The sequence below is a fragment of the Brachycentrus maculatus genome, unplaced genomic scaffold, assembly GCF_059751285.1.
Source record: "Brachycentrus maculatus isolate JH-2025_06_01 unplaced genomic scaffold, ASM5975128v1 h1tg000089l, whole genome shotgun sequence".
Taxonomy (NCBI): Eukaryota; Metazoa; Arthropoda; class Insecta; order Trichoptera; family Brachycentridae; genus Brachycentrus; species Brachycentrus maculatus.
The window spans coordinates 726,048-741,714 of NW_028280843.1; the positions used below are offsets into that span (position 1 = coordinate 726,048).

The 15,667-nt window shown below is 30.1% G+C and overlaps 1 protein-coding gene across 1 annotated transcript in view; it reads left to right on the forward strand.

Annotated features, from left to right (window-relative positions):
* Nucleotides 1-15,667, forward strand: part of LOC148310689 (uncharacterized) — a 38,704-nt gene that overhangs the window by 1,430 nt on the left and 21,607 nt on the right. Inside the window, exons 2-8 of the mRNA XM_088258020.1 lie at nucleotides 1,958-2,106; nucleotides 3,435-3,680; nucleotides 4,731-5,067; nucleotides 7,214-7,345; nucleotides 8,422-8,570; nucleotides 8,902-9,147; nucleotides 10,071-10,407. Of these exons, the coding sequence (XP_088114146.1) occupies nucleotides 1,958-2,106; nucleotides 3,435-3,680; nucleotides 4,731-5,067; nucleotides 7,214-7,345; nucleotides 8,422-8,570; nucleotides 8,902-9,147; nucleotides 10,071-10,407 (1,596 nt within the window). The remainder of the gene's footprint in view (nucleotides 1-1,957; nucleotides 2,107-3,434; nucleotides 3,681-4,730; nucleotides 5,068-7,213; nucleotides 7,346-8,421; nucleotides 8,571-8,901; nucleotides 9,148-10,070; nucleotides 10,408-15,667) is intronic.

Here is a 15,667-nt window from a genome sequence, read left to right on the forward strand (position 1 = left end):
ATATTCATTTCGTAAAATTATGGGTGTTTGTAAATACTTGAATAGTTTAAAAAATATATATTACTGATGTTATGTATATTAACTCTCAATCCTAATAAATAATTTGGGATTTTAATTTTATTTTGTTTAAAATATTCTGATTAGTAAAAAACTTCTTAATGATTTTAAATTGCGTAATCTAAATTACTTCACTGCAGATACTGATAAAAAATCTGATCTTTTGATATGGGTTATTTTTATTATAAAAATAAGTAAGACCTGTCCCTGCAAGTCATTAAAATTGTTTGTGTAATACCAGACGTGATGAAGGTCCTAATAATTTTACCATTTATCCTTTTCGTGGGATTAGCACAAGGTAGGAAGAAAATAATTAAATACTTGTAATTTGTATAACGTATCTGTAATATTCCATGACAATTTTATTTTAATTTTAAGGGAGGACTCATAGGAATTCCTTGCTTAAGTATGAGGAAGGGCAAAGATATTTCTTTTTCCCTGATAGTAAAGGAAAACTTCACCTTGTTGATGCTTTAGCGAAAGATGATTCAGACACGCGATACACTCCATCATCAGATGTTATTTTGAATTTATATACAAGGTATGTACAAATTCATATTTTTTTACACAATGGTCCTACTTTTTAAACCTTCTGAACTCCTTATGGAATATCGTGACACGCAGCACCTAGAAGAGTCTGCTGCGTGTCACGTTTAGTTGTCTGTAAGAAACAACTAATTATTATATCAATTCAATTATACTTCCATAAATTTGAAAATTTATTTGGATTTTTCAATGTAAAAAAATGTTCACAAAAGGTTTATTCATCGCAAACATTTGTGATGGTTTACTCTTTTAAAAAAATCCCTGAAATTTTGCCTTATCAGATGAGCAGGTTCCCAATATCACACTTATTTTTATCAAAACTAGTCACATTTCACATGAATTGATGTACTCGTATTATACTTCATTGGTGCTCTAAAAAAGTTATCTTGGGATATTAATTTTTAGTTTTTTAGAGATACTTCATTCATAATTTGTTGAATCATAAATACAATCAAAACATTGCAAAGTAAACTGAGTGTCGTTGTTTTTCTTCAGGTTACAGTTTCTATCGGGTTACATTTTGTATCGTAATCCACCTACATAATTACATATTTTTTAAAAACAAACAGTGCGTATGAGTTGCAGAATCTGATACTGATAGTAGGCGTATGCAGGCGGATAATAATTCCAAATGATGAATTTATTTTTCTATAAAAATAATAAAATTTCATTTTTAATTAATGTTTTACTTAGTAAATACCACTATTTCTTAAAATCTACTGTGACACGTATTTCGATACATTCCGCATCGTTTTCAAACACCGTATGTTTGAAAACCACACACAAAGTGTTTGAAAGTGATGCGGAATGCATCGAAACACGTGTCACAGTAGATTTAAAGAAAAAATGGTATTTACTAAGTAAAACATTAATTAAAAATGGATAGATTTTTACCACTAACTGCCGAATCAATAAATGAAATAAATTTTCAATTAAAAGTTTACTTTGTAAATACCATTATTTATAATACAAATAGTGGTATTTACTAAGTAAATTTTTAGTTAAAAATAAAAGTTTTATCACAAAGTGACTGCCGAATCAATTAATGAAAAAATAATAATGACAATAAATCTTAGAATATAACAACAGTAAATATTTACTTCTAATAAATTTGGTAGAATCTGTGTCATCTCAAACCATATGTTACATGCATCTACACTGAATGCAACGGGTAGTGAATCTGTTTTTCTAAACTGATCATACTATTATGGCAGCTGTAGAATCGGATATCTCACTAAGATATTTTAGCATTAAAATAAGTACATTTTTAGGGATGACTGTTTTATGAACTCTGCCATGTTATGGATTCCACATGAAAGATATAATGTATTATTTTATTAAATATATGTTATAGAAATAACCCTGCAAGTCCAGATAGAATTATTTTTGGCAACAGTAATTCTCTTCAATCTTCAAGACTCGATAAAACTAAACCTGTTAAATTTGTTGCTCACGGCTGGACCGATGATGGAAATAGTCCCATCAATCAAGAATTACGAGCTGGTAAAATATATTCATAGTTTTACACACAACAAAGTCAACTCATGTCAAAAAGGAATTGTGGCAGTAATAATGACTTGTCATGCCATGAACCATTTAAATCTGGAGTGAGAGTGTAAATTACTTTAACCTTCTCCCTATCAAAAGTACTACCACAGTTATAAGAGAAATAAGATTTTTTTACTTTCTTAATTTTGGTAAAGTAAATTAAGTAATCAATTGTTACAAGTTCACCAATTTATATTCTACAAGTGAGAAATACTTATCTCATATGATCAGTGCCTTAAAACCTTTAATGAATTGCCCTTAAAGAAATAATAAAAAAAAACTTAATTTTTTAATATTTTTAATATATATATATATATATATATATATATATATATATATATATATATATATATATATATATATATATGTATTTATATATATATATATATATATATATATATATATATATATATATATATATATATATATATATATATATATATATATGTATTTATATATATATATATATATATATATATATATATATATATATATATATATATATATATATATATATATATATATATATATATATATATATATTTATATTTATATATATATGTATATATATATATATATATATATATATATATATATATATATATATATATATATATATATATATATATATATATATATATATATATATATATATATATATATATATATATATATATATATATATATATATATATATATATATATATATATATATATATATATATATATATATATATATATATATAGTAAAAATATGTTTGTGGTTAAATTGAAATTGTTTGTTAACTCAACTAATTTTTGATAAAAATGTTACTTGTAACGTTTTGGAAATTCACAATTAAACTGTTTCTCACTCTTCTCATATTTTGTCAATGAAATATTTTGTTATACTTTTTAATATGAAAATTTAGGTAAATAGATATTTAACAAGTATTTTTAGAATTATTTAAAAGAAACATCGAAATTTATTGAGCTGGACATATATAATATGTATGAAGACCTTACCAGTGTAAAGAAATGCAAACTTACTAACAGATTTTAAAAAAAATGCTCAACTATTTTCGTTGTTGTTGGGTGCTTGAATACAAAAAACCTTTGAAAATCATAAATATTTTCACATCAAATATATACTTAAAACATGTATCAGAGGGATAGTATAGTGCAGTTTGTAATGCTGAATATTTTTTTAAAATTGATTTTCTATAAAATTTCATTTCAGTATTTTCACATATGAAAGAAAATATGGTTTCACATTGATTTGAAATTTTTTGTTTCTTTTTCAGCATTCTTGAATGTTCTGGACGTAAATGTGATAATAGTTGACTGGGGTAAAGGTGCAGGTGGCTTATACAATATTGCCGCTGGGAATGTTCCCCCAACTGGAGAATTCTTAGCCAGGGTTATCGATTGGTTCGTGACTGAAGGGATACCTCTGAGCAATATGCACATTATTGGACACAGTTTGGGAGCTCACTTGGTTGGAATTGCTGGAAGATCAGTAACGTCAGGAAAAGTACCCTATATAACAGGTTTGTCACATTTTGTTAGTTTTTTAATGACAATAATTGTGGAGAGTAAAAAAAAACTTGTTGAGAAAAACCATTTTTTTCGACGAAAGGGTGAATTTTTTATATTTTTTGTAATGTAAATGGATCGTCTGTATGATCAGTGTGTGTAAAATATATTTTTTTCATGATAACAATTAATTGTAAGACTTCTTTTTTAATCTACTTGCTTTAAAGTATTTTAAAAAGAATATTGAAAAATAAATAACTTATATTCATTTACTTTAAATTTTAATGAGTTTTGAGGAACAGGTCTTTGCTTTAAAATCGGTTTACAATTCATTTACGAGTTAATTGTTTCGTTATCAAACGTATTAATCAAGAAGAGACAAGCTTTGTACCAATTTTAAGACGTACATATTTGAAGAATCTTGACTACGACTACAAACCTTATTACTAATCAAAAGGTAGAAAAATACCTTTTCTCGCAGAATGTTACGAAATGAAATCTGACTATCTTAACTATTCATTAATATAACTTATGTACTTTTGTTCATGACTTTAAAAAAAAGGTTTTTATAAGAATTTTATAATCGGTATATTTTGATATTAGAAATAAAAGATCGCCAGTATTTTCGATATCATTACTGTCATCGTTCGACACTGTATAATGGTTAATCTGCCAATCAACTCAAATGCACAAAAAAGATAGATCATAATAAACAATGTCAGATAATTATTATTTGTTAAATCGAGTGCTTCTGAATCATTAGAAAAACAAAAATCAATCTTACTTCTGTTTATGACTCTTCAGTGATCTCTTCTCAGTAAAATTAAGGTTTTTTGATGTTATATATGTATTTCGTGGTTAAAATCAGGTTGTTTGAATTACCGTTACTTATCGTGAGATCAATTCTTGCTACGATCGTTCAATTACATATCCGTTGAACGGATTGATGATGAATTTAAAGGTAATCATGACGAATAAACATAGAAGTAATGATTACTAATACGTGCAATAGGCAATAATTAGGAATGAATGGGTTAAGATGACGAATTTTCTATTATTCCTAGGTTTGGACCCAGCGGCTCCACTCTGGACCAGCGGTGGACAAAGGATTCGTCCTACTGATGGCGCATACGTTGAGATTATCCATACCAATGGTGGGGAGTTAGGTTTAAACGACCCCTGCGGACATAATGACTTCTACCCCAATAGAGGATCTAGTCAGCCAGGATGTGGTCTCCTAGACTTTGGCTGCTCACACTCCAGATCCTGGGCTTTCCTCGCAGATTCCATGGACCACACAGGATATATGTCTATCCTATGTAATAATTACAATGAAATGAATAACGGCAATTGCGCTAATCTTGGATCACTCCATATGGGAGGATCTAAGCCTAAAGCAGCGTAAGTACTCGTATCATACGTAAAAACTATGATTTTAAAAAAATTACGCTATTAATATGTACAATACAAGTATAATATTACTTAAGTTATTTAATGATACTTTAACGAATATGATTTCAAAAATCAAATATTTTTATTATCTGTTGCTTTTATTTATCTGATTTTATTTATTTCAGGAGAGGAATCTTTTACCTTGAGACTAAGAGTCAGAAGCCATATTACATGGGATAACCATTTAAAAAAAAGAATATCATTATTTACAACATTTTTAGTATGTCCAAATACAAATCTGGATTATCTCCAATTATAAAAATCATTTTTCATATTATTTTTTGACATTACACGTGTGTAAAGTGATCACTTAAACCAGCCTATGACGGTCGTCAGCTCCGTAAATGCCCAGACTTACATATTTATCTTCATCTTTGATAAGATGTCAAAAAATAATATGAAAATAACATTAATTTTGGTTTTTGTAAGTTTATATTTGCTTTGTATGTTATCTTTGAAATACATTGCGAAAATAATTCTAATAAAAAACTTTGAAGAAAATTAGAGTTTTCTTTATAGTTTTATATGAGAGGAGAGCTAAAAAACGGGAGATAAGTGACTTATGTATGCAAATTTTGCAATAAACACCTAAAAACATATTAATAAATACTTAAATCCATGTATTATTTAATCTAGCTATAGTAATAGTTATAACGTGAAATTTAAAAAAAATAAAAAATATCCATTTTTCATGAAGCATATCTCAAAAAAATAGATCTAAATTCTGAGGATTCTTTTGGATTTTTTTGACAAAAATTAACTAGGAACAGTTAAAAATGTGTGTTGGCCTGTGTAATCTACAATAAAGATTATTTTTGCTTTTAATTAGTTGCAATCGAATGCATTATAACCATCAGTAGAAAATAATATAAAGAATTTCAAAATGTGTTTTATTTATTTAAATAACCTTTTTTATTTTAACATGACCCTCCCTTATTCAATAGCGCCATCATTGAAATATTTTATGATTATTGTAATAACAAAAAAACATTATCTTAATAAGATATTTTGGTGACCAAAATAATGTGATAAATCTTCTGTTATGGATTTTTTTTCAATGTTATTATTTACATTTACTGTAGAAACATTAATTAATTGAAAGTTTATTAAAATTGGTTCATTTCAAGCTAACCTGCAATAATTTATTATTAATATCTCACTTATTATCTTCAATATTATCCACAATACCAGGAGGCCAAAAAATCTTGTTAAGAATTTCATACTTCTTTGACCGTCTGTACTTCCTCAGCTTAAGGTACGAGTTTTCTCGAGTTTAAACTCCTAAGGAGACTATAGACTACGCTAAATAGGTTCTGCACCAAACAAGGATTGTAGAACTTCCCGCTCCGCGGATGTGGACTGACGCCATCTCTAGGATGTGACTGTGAGGCGGAGAACCCGACTATCCGGCATACAGTAGAGGATTACCCCACCAAAAGATACCTTCCTGGTCTTAAAGAAGCGGTCAAGTTGTTGGGGAGTTTGGATTTGTGCTTGTAACGCGGCCTGACGGCTTAGATAACTCTAGACTTCCTGCCAAACGCCATACGCAAAGCAGAGTAAAGTAAGTAAGCTTTTAACATAATAGACAAGTACCGAAAAGATGTTATCATATAATTTTCATGCGCACATTTAGGTTGATCGAGATAATAAAAACAAACATAAAGTTGAATCGAAAATACCAATGACTGGAAAATCTTTATCAATACCTCCTTTGTTATTAGGTTTGACGTATGTTTATAGTAATTATTTACTTTATAGTGTTATCTAAAATACGCATTAAATTTTTTAGATTATGATCTGCAAACATCGTAAGATTTTTGATAAGCCTTTTTTTAAATATAAAAACACTATCCTTGTCCTTGCAAGCCATTGTGATTATTTTTGTGACGCCTTTAACGATGAAAGTACTGATTATTATACCTCTTGTCCTTTTCGTAGGACTTGTGCAAGGTAGGAATTAAATCCATTACCGAATCCATCACCTATTTTGTTTGAATCTTTCTAATGTTACAATAATGTTTATATGTACTTATATTCTTAATCCATATGTTTATAAATTTAAAGGTGGGACCGATGGAAATTCATTCCTCAGATATAAGGAGGGTCAAAGATTTTTCTTCTTTCCCGATGAAAGTGGAAAACTGCACCTTGTTGATGCGTTAGCTGAAGATACTGATTCCAGATATAATGCTCAAGCTGACGTTATTTTATTTTTATATACAAGGTTTGTAATACCAAATACAAGTAGTTTTAATAGCAACACTTTTCAGTCATCCATATTTGATAAAAAAAAACGTTTAAATTTAAATATACGAGTAAATATCTAAATATATTCGATGCAAAACAATATTTTTTTATGAAAAAATTCTACATTCCCATACAACTGTTTATGATAACAATAACTAACCTTCAGCTATCCGGATTTGATAAACCCATTTCCATATAAATTAAATTCAAGCCCATTTTAATATAAATTGAATATATACGGTGTGATACAATGTTTTTTTTAAAGGAATCCTATAAAAATCCTTTTAACCCCGACAAAATTATTTTTATTATAACTCTCTTTATTCATCCAGATTAGCTTGATCTAAACTCTTCTGTTGAATGCATACTAATATAATTTATATTTGAAGCACTAACTTTGTGATTTTCCATTTTATTATAAAAATATAACTTTGTTTTAAAATCACTGTAATATAATTATATTGATTTTCAAACGAAGTTAAATTTTAAGCATAAACCTAACTCTTAATGGAAATGGTGTGATACAATGTTTTTTTACAGAAAAAATCCTATAAACCTTAATATATTTGTGTAGCCTAATTTCAAAATCCGCCCGATCCAATTTTATAAGTTTTAAAAATAAATGCTCTATCGGAATGCCAATTGTCGGTTTTATTGTTTGATATATTTATATACTTGAAAACCCTGTTAAAAATACCTAAAAACAGCGTTGTATTTCAAATTCCGCTGTATTCATGAATCTTGCCTTCTGACCCATATCGGCCAATCAGAGAGTGGGGATTGTTCAAAAATTAAGATGACGTCATTATCGGTGTGTGTCTCGTGTTTTTTTTAAATACTGAAAAAAAATCCAAAAAATGGGAAAATTCTCTATTTCAAAATATTTTATCTAATGATAGACAAATTTTTGAAACATAAAAGTTACTCGGAGAATTTTTCATTTTTTGTAAAATCGACTTACAAGGATCTACGGATTTCGAAAGTAGGCGACACAATTATTTTGAGTAAAATTACCTCTCTTCAGTCATCCTAATTTGCAATGTTTATTTTTAGAAATAATCCCACAAGTCCAGATAGAATTGTTTTTGACAACAGTAACTCGCTTCAGGCATCCAGGTTTGACAAATCTAAACCCGTCAAATTCATTGCTCACGGCTGGACGTCCGATGGAAATAGCGGAGTGAACTTGGAAATACGAGATGGTAATATATATATATCTGAACTAGATTAAATCGTATTTACATATTTAACTAACAAACCATCAAGCCGCTTGAGAGCAGAGAGAATAGAATGCCACACCACTCTGTCGAGTCGATTGGCGTCGAAACTGGCGTCGTGGGTTCGATTCCCCCCAATTGTACCAAATGGGATCAAGAAAGATTTATTTTCAATTGATCTGAGTGTTTGTGATGTATTTTTCATATTTACCTACCCTATCCTTACTATCCTACCTGCAGACAAGCGTCGAAAATATTTCGCTTTGCGGGTTATTCCTTACAACAAAAGTAATTTTCATATTTTTGGCAATTCTAGCTTTCCTGAAAGCCATGGATGTTAATGTAATCGTATTCGACTGGAGCAAAGGTGCCGGAGGTTTGTATAACATCGCTGCAGGAAATACTGCCCCTACCGGTGTGTTCCTGGGTAAAGTGATGGACTGGCTAGCTAGGGAAGGGGTGCCTACTAGTAGGATGCACGCCATCGGTCATAGCCTGGGGGCGCATTTGGTAGGCATTGCCGGGAGATCAGCAACAGCGGGACAGATTGCCTACATCACAGGTATATTATTTTTGAATTTTCACTCTCTTATTGAAATAAATTGTAAACAGTAAAATAAATAAAATACATTTATTTCGATAAGATATAGACAAGACCATTAACAAAATATAACTTTGATGCAAACATGTCAAAATACACAATGAAAAATTAGTATTCAACATTTTGTGTGTGTCCAAATACTTGTTCACAAATCTGGATTATCTCCAATTATAGGAGTTATTTCATATTATTTTTTTATATCTCCACATAAATGAAGAGTAAAATGGAATTCTGGGCATTTACGGGACTCACGACCGTCATAGGCTGGTTTAAGTGATCAATTTACAAACTTGCAAAATTTACCGATTCTACCCATGATTGACAACCACACTACTTAAATTCTCAGAAGTTCTATTTGTGTGATCCAATTTCGAAACATTGAAACATTATTTTGAATTCCAGGGTAAAAATTATAATATTTGAGTGTAAAATTACATATATTTTTTTTATTATATTACAAAATATAATGTTATATTATTTTATTATATTAAATAATATTTTTGTTTTGTTTATATTTATTTATCATGTATAAATGAAATATAACGTACATGTCAAATAATTGTTGACTTCACAACATGTAAATTGGACACATTAAATCAAGAAAATTCTTCTTCTTCTTTTTGTAGATCCTAAGGATCTGTTTTTACCTCCGCCTGTCGCTCTTGGGATGTTGACTCCCAGCTGTCTCTCTACCTTTTGGAGGTCTGCCTGGGGGTCTGCGTCCTTCAGGGTTGCCTTGAAGGGCGATACGTGGAAGTCTATCTTCTGACATTCTGTTTATGTGCTCGTTCCAGTATCGCTTTCCTTTTTGTCTCCACCTGACGATATCTTTTAAGTTTTACAGTAAATGTTATACATAAATAAAATCATTCTTATCTTATTAGGGTTGGATCCAGCAGCCCCTCTCTGGACAAGTGGTGGACAAAGGATTCGTCCTTCTGACGGTGCATACGTAGAGGTTATCCACACTAACGGTGGAGAGTTGGGTCTGAACGACCCCTGTGGAGACAATGACTTCTACCCCAATAGAGGATCTAGCCAGCCGGGATGTGGTCTCCTGGACTTCGGCTGCTCTCATTCCAGATCTTGGGTATACTTCGCTGAATCTTTGGATCACGCGGGCTACATGTCCATCCTGTGCAATAGTTACAGTGAGATGAACAACGGAAAGTGCGCTAATTTGGGATCACTTCATATGGGAGGAGCAAGCGCTAAATCCGCGTAAGTATCTACTAATATACGTAAATTATGGTAAAATTCAAAATCAATTAATGTTTTACTTGGCAAATACCAAAACTTCTCTAAATCCATTGTGACACGTGTTTCGATGCATTCCACATCAATTGTTATATTACCACAGTGTGTCTGTCGAATCAATTAGTGAAAGCCCATTATCTTAATATCTAAGAGAGTTTAATAATCTTAACTGGTATCAAGAGGTGTAAATAAAAAAGTAATATATGTATATAAACAATTAGAAAATAGAAGAAAATGCACTAATTTGGGCTCACATAATATGAAGCAGCAAGAGCTAAATCCACGTATGATTTTACTGTTATACGTAAATTATAGAAAATTTTGTTAGGTCAAATCCTTTGAAAATCTAATAATTGCTTTATATATAATAGTTATTCACAATAACAGTATAAGTTGTGTTTTTATTTTCAGGAGAGGAATATTCTTCCTGGAGACAAACAGACAAAGCCCTTATTTCAAAGGATAATCGCCATATTAATATTTTATCTGATATAAGTACAACAATTATTTAAAATTCTTTATATGCAAATTAATAATCACCGAAAATCGATTGTACGTTACATAGAATGAATGTTTGATGTAGATAAATATCTTTCAACATAATTCATAATTATCAATATTAATAAATGACCCATATGTTAAGATTATTTTAATAAGTAAAACTTACTGTATTTTCAATTATATTAATTGAAAAGAAGTGGAATTTATATTACATAAGAATTTGAGAGTAGGTAAAACACACACACCAAATGAATACATTTTATTTGTTATGTATGTACCAGAGAATAATTCAGTCGTAAATACTTTAAGATTACATATTTTAAAATATTAATAAAAGGTGTATTAAAACAAAATCTGTGCCTTCAAAACAACGCAAGAGCTTGAAAGTTATGTTAATAAAATGTTAAAAATGTCAAATAATAAATAAAATAAATCCTAAACTTTTATGAAAAACTTGTTTTAGTTATGTAATTTTCCCTTAATCATGTAGGCGAAGGTGTCAAATGCCCATTTTTTCTTTTATGAGGATAAATAGAATGCTGTGATTTTACAAATGCTCCAAATGATGTGGTCAATATAAGCATCAAAAATATGTATTACCGTGACACGAGGAATATTAAAAAAAAAAACTTTATTTTAAACCTTAAGGAAAAGAATCCAAGCTTCTAGGTTTAATAAAGTTTAAATGTTATTTAAAATATAATCAAATATAAAAATAAAACGGCAGTAGAAATAGGCTACCGTAAAAATCAATCTAATAGAATAATCGAGAGTCTAATTTTTTCCCAACTAGAGTGTTTTCAGGTTAAGGTTCACTTCAAGATGATAAAAACATTTCTTGCTGTTTTTTTTTTCGAATATCTGAGTCATATTTTTTATATATGTGTGTGCCAGGATCTTTATTTTGTGAAGGCAGTAAAAATAAGCAATTAAAATAAAGTATTCAAATCATTTATATTGAATAAAAGATATAAATACAATACATATAAAGAGTTAGAATTTTTTTCCTAACACAAGTAATATATTTATGGTTAAGGCTCGATCCATTATAATATACATAATATCAAGATTTTTTGCTGTTTTTTTATAGAGGTCATGAGTCATATTTTCCATATATGTACCAGGATTTATTGTGTGAACGCAATAGAATGAAGAAATAAAAAGTTTGCATTCAAATATTCAGAAATAAAACTTTTTGATTAAAAAAATTAAAACTCTTATTTTTTTCTAGCTCGATTAATATGTTTGTGATTTATTAAGATTTTGATATCAAATTTTCTAGTTGTTTTTTTTCAAGTATCTGTCCAATTTTTCAAATTTGTGCTTTAATCTTAGGTTTGTGATAATTTTACATAAATTTATACGTCAATGAATGTAAAATGCTTAAATTGATAAGCAGTAGGTATGTACGTGATCAAATAAAAAGTAAAGTTCGATGATTGATTACTATTTTGAAGATAAAAGAGGGAGTAATAATACTAATTCTTTTATTTATTTATCCACAAATTCAATAGCTCATTTGAATTTAAGTTAAAGGTATGTTTTAAGCATATCTTTCAATTGGTCTGATAAAACCACTTGAATATCTCGTGATGCACAAAAGAGATAAAACTGATCGTATTTTGTATAATGAACAAGAGAGAATCTTTTCATGTTCTGTTGTTGTTTAGTTCAGCATGAAATAAATCAAAATGAGAGTTAACGTGTTATCATTTGGTTTGATTCTGCTTCTTGGCTTGGCAAATGGTTAGTAAAACAATTTAAAATTATAAATAAATCTTCAAAAACTTCTTAGTGTTATAAATAAATATATACAATAAATAATAATAATACTTACCAATATTTTATTTTTGCTTTATTTTTATTATCTTATATAACTCGGCAAAATATATTATTTATATAACTCGGCAAAAAATTGTCTTTAAATGTACAGAATATATAATAAGAATGTTAATATTTGTTTGTATAGATTCTTAAAGTTTTTAAAGTAAAGTAAATAAGTTTAAAGTAATTCACCGATTGCTTTAACATTGTGCATTCAAACATGTCTCTGTTTTAATGAACTTGTGACAGTTTTAACGCTTTTTTAAGATTATGGCAATGGCAGTGCCATTTGTTGAAAGTACACATGTGGCAAAAATGCTCATGACGGACAGATTGATCTTTAATGATGGGGTACCTTAGCATGTTTGTTGTTATCGATTACAAGAGATTTTTAATATTTTCACTGTCTTATTTCACAAGCGTTGTTAAATAAGACATGTGAGATATATTATTTACATTTTCTTTATGTTCTATTTAACTAAACTGAGACACAACAACGCGTATCTAGGTACAAATATATTTTTTTAAATCATCTGAACCAATCACTCACAAAAGTAAAAAAAATCATGCAAAATCGAATTAAAGACGAATATTTTTGTATGAATACAGGTTTACTTATTTTATTTTAGTGTCATCTACAAGATAACAAAAAAAAGCATTTTCGCTTAAAACCACTAAAATACAATTCAATATTGAAAATACTTTATAATGTGTTTTTAAACATTCAAACTTTTCTTTAAGGGAAAACTTATGGAAAATCCTTATTTGAGTACAGGGAAGGTCAACGCTTTTTCTTTTTCCCTGATGGTAAGGGTGAATTACATCTCGTTGATGTTTTAAAAACAGATGAAGAGTCGCGATACAAACCAGAAGATGACATTATTTTGAATTTATACACCAAGTGAGTAGAATTATTATTATTATATATTTATTTAAAAAAAAAGAGAAATATTAGTGTTTTTATTATTTACACAAATATTTCTATTTCATACTATTTCTGTGAGCCTAAGCAGCTCATCATTAGATTCTTCTCCGTCTTAATCCTCATTGCTGAGGGTTGTGACCCTTGCAGAAGCAATGACTCTTCTCCAGTTATCCCTTGACTGCGCTGCACGTAGCGCTCCAACCACTGAGGTGCCTGCTGCTGCCTTAATTTGATCGGTCCATCGTGTGGGGGATCTTCCTCTCCCTCTCTTTCCCTCCAGGCTACCGATCACAACTAGGCGTTCCAGGCTATCCTCGTTGCCACGCGCAACGTGTCCAAAGAACTGGAGAATCCGTCGGGTACAGATATTGGCCAGAGACAAGCCATCCAAGCGTAGTTCCTGGCGAATGGACTCATTGGTGCGTCTAGCTGTCCATGGAATTCGGAGCATGCGCCTCCAACACCACATTTCGAAGGCATCAATTTTTCTCCTTTCTGCTGCTTTTATAGTCCATGTTTCAGCAGCATAGAGAAAAATGGAGTGGACCAAGCTCCTGACAAGCTTCATCTTGGTGTTGTTACTCACACCCCGGTCTTTCCAAATTTTGTCTAGCTTAGACATGACACTTTTGGCGATGGCGATACGACGTCTAATCTCTCCTTCACAAGTTCCTTCATTGCTGATTTGAGATCCAAGGAACTGGAACTCGTTTATTATCTCTAAACCTTCCAGTGAGTTCCCGAGATCACCAAACTTCTTAGATCGATCTATGATCATGATCTTGGTCTTGCTTTGGTTAATCTCTAGTCCCAGTGCCTTGCTCTCAATCTCTACTCGTTTAAGGAGATCTACCATCTCTTTTGGGTCTTTGGCCAGAAGTGTTGTGTCGTCCGCATATCGTATATTGGACAGCTTTACGCCACCAATGGACACTCCTCCATTCCATTCGTAGAGAGCCCTGCGCATGATGTATTCCCCATAGATGTTAAACAGGTCAGGGGAGAGTATGCATCCCTGTCTTACACCTTTCTCAGTGGGGAAGCTTGCAGTGTTTATGCCATTGATTCTTACGATTGCCTTACTTTGGGCATAAAGTCCATGGATGAGTTTTATCAAATGGGATGGGACTCCCATCTCCATGAGTACTTTCCACAGATGTTCCCACTTCACGCAGTCGAAAGCTTTTCATCATTAGAAATAGGTATCAAATTGTGGTAGAGTGGGTTCAAACCGAGAAACTCAGGCTTAAGAGTCCGAGACACTAACCACGGGACCACAACACCACACATATTTTTAAAGCTTCCTGAATATAATTGAAAATGACATTTTAAGGCCTTTCCTTGTACATATCGCTCATTTGGTGCAAAAATGACATAATAACACTTAAACAAAAAAAAACAAGTCATTTTGTCAAAATTTGCGAAAAGACTATTTACATCGGGAAAAACGTCGACAGAATTGATTTTGTGGTGAAATGCTGCGAGATGGCGCGATTGTCTTTGTAGAATTGAGTAAAATGGTGCCATTTATATTGCCACGTCTCAATAGCATCTCCTATAATATTTTAAAAGTGTAATTACGCCATTGTTGCACCAAATGAGCGATATGTTAAATAATAAGAAACATAATCTAACATGTCTAAATGAAGGTTTTTCCTAACTTACTTATTTCAACCTTAGAACCTCTATGAAGTTTATTTCAAAACAGAGTTGTTCGTTGTTTCTCGAACATAACATATATGTTATAACTCTTTGTAATTTGAGTAATGTATACCAATCATCAGTTAAATGGTGAATACACATAGTATAAGAATATTATTTAAACCATTGAAGATAGGCTTTGAGCTTTATAAATACCTAGAATTTCAAATTTTCAAACAGTTTTATGACTATCTTAGTAAATTATTATTATTTTTGTTTTTTATTTTGTTTTATTTTATTTTAATAATATTATTTTTTGACATCTCATCAAAG